The following is a 13,936-nucleotide window of genomic DNA, read 5'->3' as shown; positions in this document are numbered from 1 at the left end:
CTAAATTTTTTTGTGCCCACTACTGAGCCCATCAATTGCCGCCACTGTGCCATCAAACGCAGCCAATGTGCCCATCAAACGCAGCCACTGTGCCCATAAATCTCAGCCAGTGTGCCCATCAAACACAGCCCTGTGCCCATCAAACGCAGCCAGTGTGCTCATCAATTGCCGCTACTGTGCCCATCAATTGCTGCCAGCGTGCCCATCAATTGCTGACACTGTGCCCATCAATTGCTGCCAGTATGCCTATCAATTGCTGCCAGTGTGCCCATCAATTGCCGCGACTGTGACCATCAATTGCTGCCAGTGTGCTCATCCATTGCCGCTATGTGCCCATCAAATGCTGCCAGTGTGCATCCCCCACCCGCCCGGCACTTACTTTGTCTCGGTTGGGCAGCGGTGTCCACGCTCCTCGATGTCTTCTCCCGTCGTCTCTTCCCGTCCTCTGCGATAGGTGTCCAATCACAGCGCTTGTCGTTTCAGCCAATCAGGTGACAAGTAACAGACCCGAGCACCTGATTGGCTGAGAGGCGGTTCAGTGTTAGGAAGGCGAATATTCATTCGCTTTGCTAACACAACGTTGAGTAAACAGCGAGCGCCCAGCATGAATTGTGGCAAGATACGACCGACGTAAGTCTCCTACGCCGTCGTATCTTGGGTGTATATTTACGCTGGCCGCTAGGGGCGCTTGCGTTGATTTACGCGTCGAATATGTAAATGAGCAAGATACGCCGATTCACGAACGTACTTGCGCCCGTCGCTGTAATCTAAGTCGTTTACGTAAGGCGTTTTTCCGGCGTAAAGTTAAACCACCAAATAGCTGGTCTAAGTCGTTTAGGGCAGTGGTCATCAACCCTGTCCTACAGGGCCCACTAACAGGCCAGGTTTGCAAGATAACTGAAATACATGACAGGTGATATCATTTGCTGCTCAGTGATTGCAGTATTCTAGTCTGCATCTCCCCAAGGTAATACATAAAACCTGGCCTGTTAGTGGGCCCTGCAGGACAGGGTTGATGACCACTGGTTTAGGGTATGGACGTCGGAACTGCCGTCGGATTTTACGTTGTTTACGTAAGTCGTACGTGAATAGGGCTGGGCGTAAGTTACGTTCACGTCGTACGCATTGAGCCGTCGTATCTTAGGGAGTATTTGCGACGTGATTCTGAGCAAGCGCGCGCATGCGCCGTTCGTACGGCCATGCATTTACATTGGGTCACGAATCATTTTAATACAACACGCCCACTGCCTTGCTACTTTGAATTAGGCGGGCTTACGCCGGCCATTTTACGTTACGCCGGCGCAAGAAAGGGAGCAAGTGCTTTGTGAATACAGTACGAGCCTCTCTGTGTTACGTCGGCGTAGCACATGGTGAGTCATCTGTACACAACAATAGGACAGACCTAGGCAGCATTAGTAGCAGCACTTCCCACTGAGATATCAGGACACAGCACAGGACTAAAACTTCAAGGGACAAGGGAATTTAAACTGGGATAGTTGGAAAGTATGAGGCAGCTGCTTTGGGCCCCGAAACAATGACAGGGCCCAGGGCAGCTTCCCCTTTTGCCCTGCCTTAAAGACGGCCCTGCCTATGGAGCAGATCTGGCCATCATATCTGCCCACCAATAACGTAGATCAAGAACCCTGGCCCAGATTCAAGTAGCAATTGCGCCTGTGTAACCATAGGTTACACAGCGCAATTGCTTACTTGCTCCGGCGTTACGAATGCTCCTGATTTAGGAACATCGTAACGCCGACTGCAGCCTAAAATCTGCGTGGCATAAGGCTCTTATGCCACGCATATTTTAGGCTGCATTCTTGCGATGCCCGCTAGGGGGCGCTCCCATTGTGCTCAGTGTATAGTATGCAAATTGCATACTAACACCGATTCACAATGTTGCGCGAGCCCTGCGCACGCAAGTTACGTCGTTTCCCGTACGGCGTGTTTAGCGTAAGGCTGCCCCTTCTAATAGTAGGGGCAGCCAATGCTAAAGGATACCCGTCGTTCCCGCGTCGCGATATTTGAATGTTACGTCGTTTGCGTAAGTGATTCGCGAATGGCGCTGGACGCCATTCACGTTCACTCTGAAGCAAATGACGTCATTTGCCGCAATGCACGTCTGGAAAGTTTCCCGATGGAGCATGCGCTCTACGCTCGGCGCGGGAGCGCGCCTAATTTAAATGATTCCCGCCCCCTACGGGATCATTTAAATTGTGTGCTCTAGCGCCGGGCAATTTAGGGAGCTACTGCTCCGTGAATCGAGGGCAGCGGAGCAAATTTGCGGGGGTGCAGGGCAAAATCGTTGCCCTGCGCCTCCGCGAAAAAAGCGCAATTCTCTTTGAATCCGGGCCCCTGTTTCATCAATACAAATGTTTGCACTGCCAGGCATTTTTTTAGACCGTGGCCTGGTATCTCCCTCACCTTAGCCAAGTTCTCTCTGTGTTAGCCTCCAGATTAAAGTTTGAAGACACCCAGCCTCACCTTTGCTTGAAATCTGCGTAGATAATCCTGTTAGGAAATCCCTTCCTGCAAATTCGGATTCCCTCCAGCACACCGTTACATCTCAGCTGGTGAAGTACGAGATGATGGTCCATCGTGCCTGACAGGTACACAATGACAATCAATCTTCAGAAGCAGCGCGTTTTGGGGCCCGGTCTTGGCATCTCTAGCACACACACACGCGCGCGCACACACACACACGCGCGCACACACGCACGCGCACACACACACACGCACACACGCACACACACGCGGCATACCTGCTGTTTTAGTCTCATTAGGGATAAGGCACCTTACAAAATGGGGATGAGTGCTCCTCAGATTCGACATCAGTTTGTTGAGGTTCTCCTGCGGATTAGAAATTGTCTTTATTTCCAGCAATCACTCTGCAGTTTGTTTTTCCTTTTAAATTTCTAGAGCAAGGGGGGTCTCAAACCAGCGGCCCTCCAGCTGTTTGCAAAACGCCAAGTCCCATCCTGCCTCTGCCGGTGGAGGTCGTGCTTGTAACTGCCAGCCTTGCACTGCCTCATGGGACTTGTATTGTCGCAGCAGCTGGAGGACCGCTAAGTTGGAGACCTCTGCTCGAGAGGAAACCCCAAATTTACACATTAAACCTAACCCCTAACCCCTCCTTTTGATTGATTCACTATCATTATTTCTTTTAAGCTTAAAGTAGAACAATAGGCAACACTTTTTTTTTTCATTTTGGATAGAGCAAGAGACGGTTATAACCCCTGTCCGATTTTTTTCCGCCATCCCATTAACTACTAGCCGACCAGCCACCGTCATTATACGGAGGGAAGGGGTTAAGTGTGTCCTAGGGAGTGATTCTAACTGTTTTGGGGGGCGTGGCTTACTGTGACACGACACTGATCGCTGCTTCTGATGACAGAAGATCAGTGTCCTGTCACTAGGCAGAACAGGGAAACCGCGACACAATCGCAGGACACCGGCGGACATCGAGTCCGCGGGCACAGTCATCTTTTTTTTTTTTTTTCATATTGGCCTGTGTGGGGAGTATTCCTCTAATTTCTTCATGAAAAGAACATTGTCTTTTACGTTTTCATAGGAGGATGAGATTACCCTGAAAAGCGCTGACACAGTCTGAAAAGATGATCCTTTCTTCTTTGCTGCTTTCTTAGTTCCCTCTAGAAGAAGAAGACAAATGTATAAGATTTACTAAGAAAGGTGTTCCAAAAATAAAACAATTCCAGCGTTTATTGCAGGCATGTCCAAAGTCCGGCCCGTGGGCCAATCGCGGCCTGCGTTCCGGATTCGGACGGCCCGCCTGGTAATTTTGACATGTATATCTTTTGTGGCCCCCAAAAGATATATATGCTGGCTGCCTTGGAGGGGACGGGGAGGGGGCGAGACGAGTGCCGTACATACAGGAGAGGAGTATTTCCTGTTTACATTGTGCCCTGTGTAAAATGAAGCCCTGTCTCCTGCGCTGCCATTGGACGATTGTTCTGTCCATCATAGGGGCCGGGACTTTCTTTTAAAGAGGCCGCCGAGATGGAAGATTGTGGGGTAAGCTTTGGATGAATGGCTGCATGTGTATCTCCAAACACCACTGGCGCCGTACGATCCAGGACCATTAGTTTGGCAGTAAACTAACGGTTCCCCATTGACAACGTCACATATGACGAAACGTGTCTTGTGGATGATACGTGCTGATGTCACCACGCTGTCTCGCTAGGAGGACGGCAGTAACCCAAAGAAAAAGAACCAACCATAGTGTAATATTGCTTCACTTGGTATTTAATGTATAAAAAAATATATTGCACTTACATTGAAGAAGTTCAAATCACGCACCAAACAAAACCCGTCCTCCTAGCGAGACATCGTGGTGACATCAGCACGTGTCCTCCTCCAGACACGTTTCGTCATATGTGACGTTGTCAATGGGGAACTGTTAGTTTACTGCCGAACTAATGGTCCTGGATCGTACACCGCCAGTGGTGTTTGGAGATACATATGCAGTCATCCATCCAAAGCTTACCCCACAATCTCCTATGCAAGCAAAGGCCTTGGCTGGGCTATAGTCATCTGCCCGGTCTTGCTTGCCATCTGGTAAGCAAGTTTTTCTTCAGGTGGTGGCACAATTCTTTGATAAATTTTCACTTTGGTTTTAAAGAGAACTGGACTGATATTTTACCACTCTTGGGATATTGTTTTCTACTAACAAGCAATTGACAGTATTTGACCTTTTTTGCGCGGCTTCTCCCATTTATGTTTTACTTTGTGTATATCTCACATTAAGCTGCTGCTCATTGGACTTTATGGGCCAGATTCACAAAGAGATACGACGGTGTATCTCCTGATACGCCGTCGTATCTCTGACTTACACTGGTCTTATCTATGCGCCTGATTCATAGGGCCAGATTCACGTAGATCAGCGGATCTATAGATCCGCTCGATCTACGTGATTTAAGATCCGCTCCCGCAAGTTTGAGAGGCAAGTGGCTAATTCACAAACCACTTACCTCCAAACTTGCGGCGGCGGATCCTAAATCCCCCGGCGTAATTCAAATTCCGCGGCTAGGGGGAGTGTACTATTTAAATCAGGCGCGTTCCCGCGCCGATTTAAATGCGCATGCGCCGTCCGGGGAATTTCCCGGCGTGTATTGCTCCCACTGACGTCACTAGGACGTCAGTGGTTTCGACGTGAGCGTGACTTGCGACGCGCGTGTTTGTGAATCGGCGTACGCAAACGACGTTCGAAAATTCAAATTCGACGCGGGAACGCCGGCTATACTTAACATTGGCTGCGCCTGATAAAAGCAGGGGTAAGTATACGACGGGAAAGCCGCTACGGAAACGTCGTAAGAAGACTGCGTCGGGTCCGCGTACGTTCGTGAATTTGCGTATCTCGCTGATTTACATATTATTCAAGGTAAATCAGCGGGAACGCCCCCGGCGCCATTTTTAAATCGAAAATAAGATCCGACAGTGTAACACATTGTAACACTGTCAGATCTTAGCCCTATCTATGCGTAACTGATTCTATGAATCAGGCGCATAGATAGGACCAGTGTAAGTCAGAGATACGATGGTGTATCTGTAGATACGATGGTGTATCTGTAGATGCGATGGAGTATCTGTATCTGTATCTGGAGATACGTCGTATCTCTTTGTGAATCTGGCCCTCAGAATCAGTTAGGCCTCGTACACACGACAGAGATTCTCGGCAGAATTCGCCGAGAAACTCGGTCAAAACCCGGATTCTGCCGAGAATCTCTGTCGTCTGTACAGTTTTGGCTCGATGGAGCCGCCGAGGAGCTCGACGAGAAAATAGAGAACATGTTCTCTATTTTCTCGTTGGCCGCGTTGTTCTATAGGAGAAGGCGGCCCGCCGAGCTCTTCGGCGGCTTCATCCCAAAACGAGACGAGGAACTCGACGTGCCAAGCACGTCGAGTTTCTCTGTCGTGTGTACGAGGCCTTACGCATAGATATGGCTAAGATCCGACAGGTGTAACTGTGTTACACCGTCGGATCTTATTTGTAATTTAAAAATGGCGCGGGGGGCGTTTCCGCTGATTTACGTTGAATAATATGTAAATCAGCGAGATACGCGAATTCACGAACGTACGCGGACCCGACGCAGTGTTGTTACGACGTTTCCGTAGCGGCTTTCCCGGCGTATACTTACCCCTGCTTCTATGAGGCGCAGCCAATGTTAAGTATAGCCGGCGTTCCCGCGTCGCTTTTGAATTTTTTTACGTCGTTTGCGTAAATCGTTCTGTAATACGGATGGACGTCGTTTACGTAAGCGTCGAAACCACTGACGTCCTAGTGACGTCAGTGGGAGCAATGCACGCCGGGTAAATTTACGGCCTGCGCGGGGACGCGCCTGATTTAAATAGTACACTCCCCCTAGCCGCGGAATTTGAATTCCGCCGGGGGATTTGCGATACGCCGCCGCAAGTTTGGAGGTAAGTGGTTTGTGAATTACCCACTTGCCTCTCAAACTTGCGGCAGGGTATCTTAAATCAGATAGATCACGCGGATCTAAAGATCCACTGATCTACGTGAATCTGGCCCTATATCTATTTCTTGAGTAATATATTCCTTTACTGTTATATTAAGCGCATTTTTTTTCCCCTTTATAAACATTTACCTGCATCAACTGCAGAATAGGTGGCATACAGATTTGACAACATTTTCATGGATGTTTTCTGGTAGAGTCCCACCACGGTTTCATTCAGTGGGTCCTTGTTCTTCTCCAGCCAACCCGTGATGTTGTAGTCCACTGTCCCAGCATAGTGGATGAGGGAAAAGTGAGCCTCTGGTTTTCCTTTGACCACTTTTGGCTTCTGAAAATTGCTGGACTTGCCCAGATGTTGGTCATGCAACTTGTTTTTGAAGGACGTGTCAGTCGCCTTGGGAAACATGCACTCCTCTTCCAGGATGGAGAAGATGCCCATTGGCTAGTTGAAGAAATCATGTTTAACATTCTTCTAGGATATAGTCATTGGATAATAAAAAGCCACCTACCTCGGTGAATACACTTACCTTCTCAATAAGCTCAATGCAGGCTGCCAAGTCCATGCCAAAGTCAATGAATTCCCACTCGATGCCTTCCTTCTTGTATTCCTCTTGTTCCAGTACGAACATGTGGTGGTTGAAGAACTGCTGTAGCTTCTCGTTAGTGAAGTTGATACACAGCTGCTCCAAGCTGTTGAGCTAAATGAAATGATATATAGTTAATGATATTGGCCCAGATTCTCAAACGACTTACGACGGCGTAGCGCCATGTACGCCGGCGTAAGTCCGAATGAGAGCCGTCGTTTCTATGCGGCTGATTCTTAGAATCAGTTACGCATAAATTCGGCTGAAATACGAGCAGCGTAAGTCTCTTACACCGTCGTATCTTAGGGTGCATATTTACGCTGGCCGCTAGGTGGTGCTTCCGTAGATTTCCGCGTTGAATATGCTAATGAGCTAGATACGCCGATTCACGAACGTATGTGCGCCCGGCGTATCAAGATACGTTGTTTACCTAAGACATACGCCGGCGTAAAGTTACCCCTCAGAAAGCAGGGGTAAGTCATGTTAGGTATGGACGTCGGAAACGTCGGAACAGCGTCGTGTTTTACGTCGTTTGCGTAAGTCGTCCGTGAATGGGGCTGGACGTAAGCTACGTTCACGTCGACTAGACATTGAGCGGGCGTAATTTAATTTGAAAATTCAACGTGATACTGAGCATGCGCGCGCATGCGCCGTTCGATAAAAGCGTCATTTACGTGGGGTCACAAAACATTTACATACAACCCGCCCCCTACCAGCCTAGTTTGAATTAGGTGGGCTTACGCCGTATCAGATACACTACGCCGCCGTAACTTAGAGCGGAAAATGTTTCTGAATACGGGACCTGCCGCTCTAAGTTACGGCGGCGTAGTGTATCTGAGATACGCTACGCCCGCCTAAAGATAGGCGCTTTTTTGAGAATCTGGGCCATTGAGTCTGTGAATCTGAAAAACGTTATGTATAGCGGCATATTCAGGGCTTTTTTTCCTCAAACAATAGGTGCTGGAACTCAAACACGACCCCCCCCCCCAAAACCCCTCCACCCACATACGACCTCCAAATCACATCAAATAGTGGGTGTGGTCAGTCAAATTTCACGAACAGTAGGAGGGTCTTAAAGGGGCATTAAAGCGGAGTTCCGCCTAAAAAATAAATATTAAAAGCCAGCAGCTACAAATACTGCAACTGCTGACTTTAAATAAATGGACACTTACCTGTCCAGGGTGCCCGCGATGTCGGCAGCCCAAGGCGATCAATCACTTGGCTCTCGGCTGCCCCCGCCGCCATCCTCGGTGAGGGAATCAGGAAGTGAAGCCTTGTGTCATGGATATGTAGTATGTCTGGCAGCTTACCTCCTCTCCATGTGTTCATTAGAGGCCAGACTTCCTTATTTGGCTGCCTTATATCATCTCTCCTCCCTGTATGGCTCCACCCCAGGCCATCCCAGGAACTCTATATTAACTAGTGCACTGCAGGTCTGCTTTGCTGTTCAACGTTGTTTGTTAGCTTTGTGTTCCTGCTTGCCGTGTGCTACGTTAATCTCTCTGTGTACCGATTTTGGCTTGTCCCCTACTACTCCTGTTTGCCTGTAACCCTGACCCTTGGCCTGTCCTTTGGTTATCCTCGTCTGCCTGTTGCCCCGACCTCGGCTTACCCTTCACGATCCCTTGTGTCCTAATTGGCTGCTTCCCCTCTCTCCCTACGGAGCGTGACCTGGGGGAATCCGGGGGCCGCGACCTGGGTTCAGTTGCAGTGAAGGCCATCCTCACCACTAGAGGCTCTGGTGAACACCTGCTGGACCTTAGACTCCGCGCCCTGGGGAATCTTGTTGTGGACGAGAAGGCCTGGCTCACAGTCTCCGCTCTAATTCATCCCAAAGGTCAGCCCAGTAACCACTGCAGAACAGATATGCCCATATATACACACACACTGTGATTTTAGTAATAAAAACGTACCTTTAATAACAGTATTCTATTCTATTTTATTCCATTCCAGAGCAGGAGGTCGTGGGCCACATCAGAGGGCTCCACGGGCCACTGGTTGGGCACATCTGGCATAGAGTGTCCTACCTAATATAGGCAGGGCATAAAGTGTCCGACCACCTATAGGCAGGGTATAGAGTGTCCTACCTTCTTTAGGCAGGGCATAGAGTGCTCCACCTCCAATTGGCAGGGTATATAGTGTTTGGCCTTGTATAAGATCAGCATTAATTGTTACAGCTCTTATAGGCAGGTCATATAGTGTCCCCCCATCTATAAGCAGGGCATTACCCCAGAGCTTTGTTGCATCCTCTTCCCTACCACGTACAATAACAGAAAATACATGTGTATAATAAATGACTAGGTAGATAAACAGTGGGGGGTTTTTTCATACCAACCTCAAAGATTTCAAATCCGGCAATATCCAACACACCAATGAAATGCTGTCTGGGGAGTTTGGTATCGAGTTGCTGGTTGATACGGGTCACCATCCACAGGAACAGCTTCTCATAGATAGACTTGGCAAGTGCGTTTACATTTTGGTGCACCTGGATACAAAAAAATGGTTTAATGTTGGGAGACAGATGAAAATGGTACCAACTCTGTATGGTAAAAACCTACCTGCTCTGGAGTCTGCCCCTTAGTCACATACTCATGCCCCACCTTCACCCGGGGGAAACAGAGTGCCTTCAGCAAGTCCGCAGAATTCAACCCCATGAGGTACCCCGTTTTATCAGCCACTGTAATACAGAGATGTCTCTTTAAGAATTATTCCAGATAACCAGTGCAAAAAATCATAGTCGATCACATTCAGACTTCCTTTGTGGCATTGGAACTTGGAATAACCTCCAGAAAATAATTTTCTAGGGCTCTTTCACCCAATGACCGAATAGAGAGAGGATAGATAGATAGAGTGGAACCTCGGATTGCGAGTAACACGGTTAACGAGCGTTTCACAATACGAGCACTGTATTTAAAAAAAGCAGGATTCAAGCCAAAGCGGTGGGCAATACCGCGTTTGGCCTGAGGTGGGGGGGGGCGCCGGAGCCAAGCAGAGCCGAACGGCGCAGAACAGGGCTGAACGGTTCACAAGGTTTTCCGAGTGCAATCGAGGTGTCCTCAGGCCTTTTCCGAGGCTCTCCGGCGCCCCCCCCCCCTGCCTCAGCCATGACTAAGCACTGAACTAGTGTGAAACGCGTCGGCTGCTTCTTTTCCCGATTTTTTGACTGTATCCTGTGATGCATTTCTATTTATTTTACCAATAAAGACAACTTAAGAAGTTCCTTTGGAGTGCGGCCATCCATCCCTTTTGAAATTTCCATAATTTGCCTAGTGCATTGCCAGCACCCTTGGTTTCCTGAGAGGTTCCTGATTGCTCATTGGACCCACCTGGAGCAGTGATTCCCTTCCCATGCGGTATTGCATGCCATTGAAGTCAATGCGGAAAAATTTATTTTCCTTTCCATTGACTTCAATGGGGAAACTCCCTTTAATATACGAGTACTTTGGATTACGAGCATTCTCCTGGAAGGGATTATGCTCGTAATCCAAGGTTCCACTGTAGATAGATAGATAGATAGATAGATAGATAGATAGATAGATAGACTAACCTTCTGACCCATCAGGCTCGGCCTGCTCTTCCCGTGGTTTTTGCTTGAATTTCATATTACCATAATGCATAACGGCACCGGTTAACTTGTAGATTCCGACCTTCTCCTCAGGAGTGAAGCCCAGAATGTCAATAGCGCTCTACAATTCCACATACAGAAAATAAATAAAACCTGGTTCTGGAAATCTGCCCCCCCCCCTTATCAGGATATCTGTGACAATGCCACAGATTATTATTAGGCCCAATTTCCTGGTCTCCTTACATCTGTGGCCATCAGCTCCTCAGCGTCATCAATGCTCGCCACAGAGATCTCCCCCTGACTGATGTACGGAAAGTCATACGGGTTCGTTGTGATCAACAGCGTGTCTGAAATTGTACACAATGACAAATATTTGATTCCAATAATGAATAGCAGACCTTTATTTCAGTAATTGACAGTTGTGATAAAATTCTAAGGCCCAGATTCTCAAAGGAGATACGACGGCGTATCTCCAGAAACGCCGTCGTATCTCTGAGTCTGAGCCGTCGTATCTATGCGCCTGATTCTTAGAATCAGTTACGCATAGATTTCTATTAGATCCGACCGGCGTAAGTCTCTTACGCCGTCGGATCTTAACTGCATATTTACGCTGGCCGCTAGGGGCGTGTACACTGATTTACGCCTAGAAATATGTAAATCAGCTAGATACGCGAATTCACGAATGTACGCCCGGCCGACACAGTACAGATACGCCGTTTACGTTAGGCTTTTCCCGGCGTGAAGTTACCCCTGCTATATGGTGGCGTACATGCGGCGTACCAATGTTAAGTATGGACGTCGTTCCCGCGTCGAAATTTGAAAAAGTTACGTCGTTTGCGTAAGTCGTCCGTGAATGGGGCTCGACGTCATTTACGTTCACGTCGAAACCAATGACGTCCTTACGGCGTACTTTGGAGCAATGCACACTGGGAAATTCCACAGACGGCGCATGCGCCGTTCGGGAAAAACGTCAATCACGTCGGGTCACAGTACATTTGCATAAAACACACCCCCCTGATCCAAATTTGAATTAGGCGGGCTTACGCCAGCCGATTTACGCTACGCCGCCTCAACTTACGGAGCAAGTGCTTTGAGAATACAGCACTTGCCCGTCTAAGTTGCGGCAGCGTAACGTAAATCGGATACGTTACGCCGCCGCAGAGATACGCCACTGGACGAGAATCTGGCCCTAAATGTTCTACACAGACATGGAAATGCCATTTCCTTCACGTGTACGTAATAATGACACCGTAACATTTTGTCTGTGGATGGTTCCTCTCTCCATGTGCACACTGAAATATTTTGTTTCGGAATTTCGTTTTTGTCCGAAAAATGTATTTATTTAGTTACTCCCGAAATTCGTTTTTTATTTATTTTGTTTCAGTATAAAATGCATTCGTCCGAAAATCCAAATTAATTAAGGTTGAATCTCTCATTGAAGGCTTATGGTGTCTGTCGAATGTTCTAGATTCGACGAAGCAGCTAAACTCTACGACGCGGCAATCGTACGTTTCCGGTCGAATGTGCCGCTCACAAGCTATAGAAGAATTCTAATGTTGTATGACTAGTAATAATTATATTTATAAATTATTATTACTAGTCAACCAACTTTAGAATTCTTCTATAGCCTATGGGCGGAGCATTTGACCATAAATGTCCGCTCGCGGCGAGCGTATGTTTTTAGCTGCTTCGTCGAATCTTCAGGTCTCTAAATTGTCAAATCTTTTCTCTCTATGTCAAATCTTTTCTCTCTATGTCAACTCTTTTCTCTCTATGTGGAATAATCTTCGGACTTATAGGCCCGGATTCAGAAAGACTTACGACGTCCGTAAGTCTGAATCCGCGCCGTCACAACTTTAAGCGTATGCTCAAACTGAGATACGCTTAAATGTTGCCAAGATGGTCTCCTACGCCGTCGTATCTTAACTGCATATTTACACTGGCCGCTAGGGGCGTGTACGCTGATTTACGCCTAGAATATGTAAATCAGCTAGATACGCCTATTCACGAACGTACGCCTGGCCGTCGCAGTACAGATACGCCGTTTACGTAAGGCTTTTTCCGGCGTAAAGTTACCCCTGCTATATGAGGCACAGCCAATGTTAAGTATGGACGTTGGGCCAGCGTAGAATTTTCCGTCGATTACGTTGTTTGCGTAAGTCGTTCGCGAATAGGGCTGGGTGTAATTTACGTTCACATCGAAAGCATTGGCTTTTTGCGGGTTAATTTGGAGCATGCGCACTGGGATACTTTCATGGACGGCGCATGCGCCGTTTGTAAAAAGCGTCATTTACGTGGGGTCACGATGATTTTGCATAAAACACACCCACATCTTACACATTTGAATTAGGCGGGCTTACGCCGGCCAATTTACGCTACGCCGCCGCAACTTACGGAGCAAGTGCTTTGTGAATAATGCACTTGCCTGTCAAAGTTGCGGAGGCGTAGCGTAAATAGGATACGCTACGCCCGCACAGAGTTACGCGCTCCCAATCTGAATCTGGCCCATAGAGTTAGGTTAGGCACATTCGACAGCAGGTTCGATAGACACAGATCACTATTGTCACCGTCATGTCGAATCTTCTATCAATATCGAACTGTTGTCGCAACGAAACGAAAATAAAGCATATTTTATGTCGGAGCTCTCGGATTTTGGATTCTGCACTCTCGTTATCGTTTGTTAAAATGAACGTGAAAATCCCCAAAATTCGGACGAAAACGAATGCACATGTCTACTCTCCACTATCATTCAGTGTTCCCCCGACCCTGTCGTCTACTCACCGATCAGTTCCGGCCTTTTGTTAGACAGGATCTGGTAGAAGATGTGATAACTTCTCTCTGCCAGGAGCTGAAAGGTGACCCTGGACTTCTCCAGCAGATCTGTAGTAAGGGAGAGGTTCGGATTCTACATCTTTCCCATATGTTACTGGTTTATTACATCAAATCACTTACTAATTCTATATTGCTGCCAGACCAAGAGATACTCACACGTTTCGATATCTGCAGAAGCCAGTTTTCCAGTGGTGCCAAAGTGAATACGAATGAATTTGCCCTGTTTGGTGACACAATACATCCACACATTAGTCATGAAAGCAGCATATGTATCCCTCCAAAAAAAAAATGAAAGCAACCCAATGTATACATTACAGGTTGCAAAAGTGGGCCAAGGGCAATGATCACTGTTATTCTAAGAGTGTTTAAGAGTTTGGTGACGACATTTCAGTTCTGTTGCAAGTCACAAAAAAATGTATCATTATCATCGCCCAATCTAGCAAAACCCTAAACCATTCCCTAGCCAT

The 13,936-nt window shown here is 47.7% G+C and overlaps 1 protein-coding gene across 1 annotated transcript in view; it reads right to left on the bottom strand.

Moving 5' to 3' along the window:
* Nucleotides 1-13,936, bottom strand: part of LOC120918955 (myosin-3-like) — a 73,053-nt gene that overhangs the window by 39,770 nt on the left and 19,347 nt on the right. The window contains exons 8-18 of the mRNA XM_040330873.1: nt 13,626-13,689; nt 13,419-13,517; nt 10,881-10,984; nt 10,620-10,758; nt 9,631-9,749; nt 9,408-9,557; nt 7,016-7,186; nt 6,621-6,930; nt 3,583-3,647; nt 2,760-2,847; nt 2,482-2,599 (exon numbers count right to left, since the gene is read on the bottom strand). Of these exons, the coding sequence (XP_040186807.1) occupies nt 2,482-2,599; nt 2,760-2,847; nt 3,583-3,647; nt 6,621-6,930; nt 7,016-7,186; nt 9,408-9,557; nt 9,631-9,749; nt 10,620-10,758; nt 10,881-10,984; nt 13,419-13,517; nt 13,626-13,689 (1,427 nt within the window). The remainder of the gene's footprint in view (nt 1-2,481; nt 2,600-2,759; nt 2,848-3,582; nt 3,648-6,620; nt 6,931-7,015; nt 7,187-9,407; nt 9,558-9,630; nt 9,750-10,619; nt 10,759-10,880; nt 10,985-13,418; nt 13,518-13,625; nt 13,690-13,936) is intronic.

This window comes from Rana temporaria, chromosome 12, assembly GCF_905171775.1.
Source record: "Rana temporaria chromosome 12, aRanTem1.1, whole genome shotgun sequence".
NCBI lineage: Eukaryota > Metazoa > Chordata > Amphibia > Anura > Ranidae > Rana > Rana temporaria.
The sequence above is the reverse complement of the archived record's forward strand: the minus strand, read 5'-3'. Positions and strand labels throughout refer to the sequence as shown.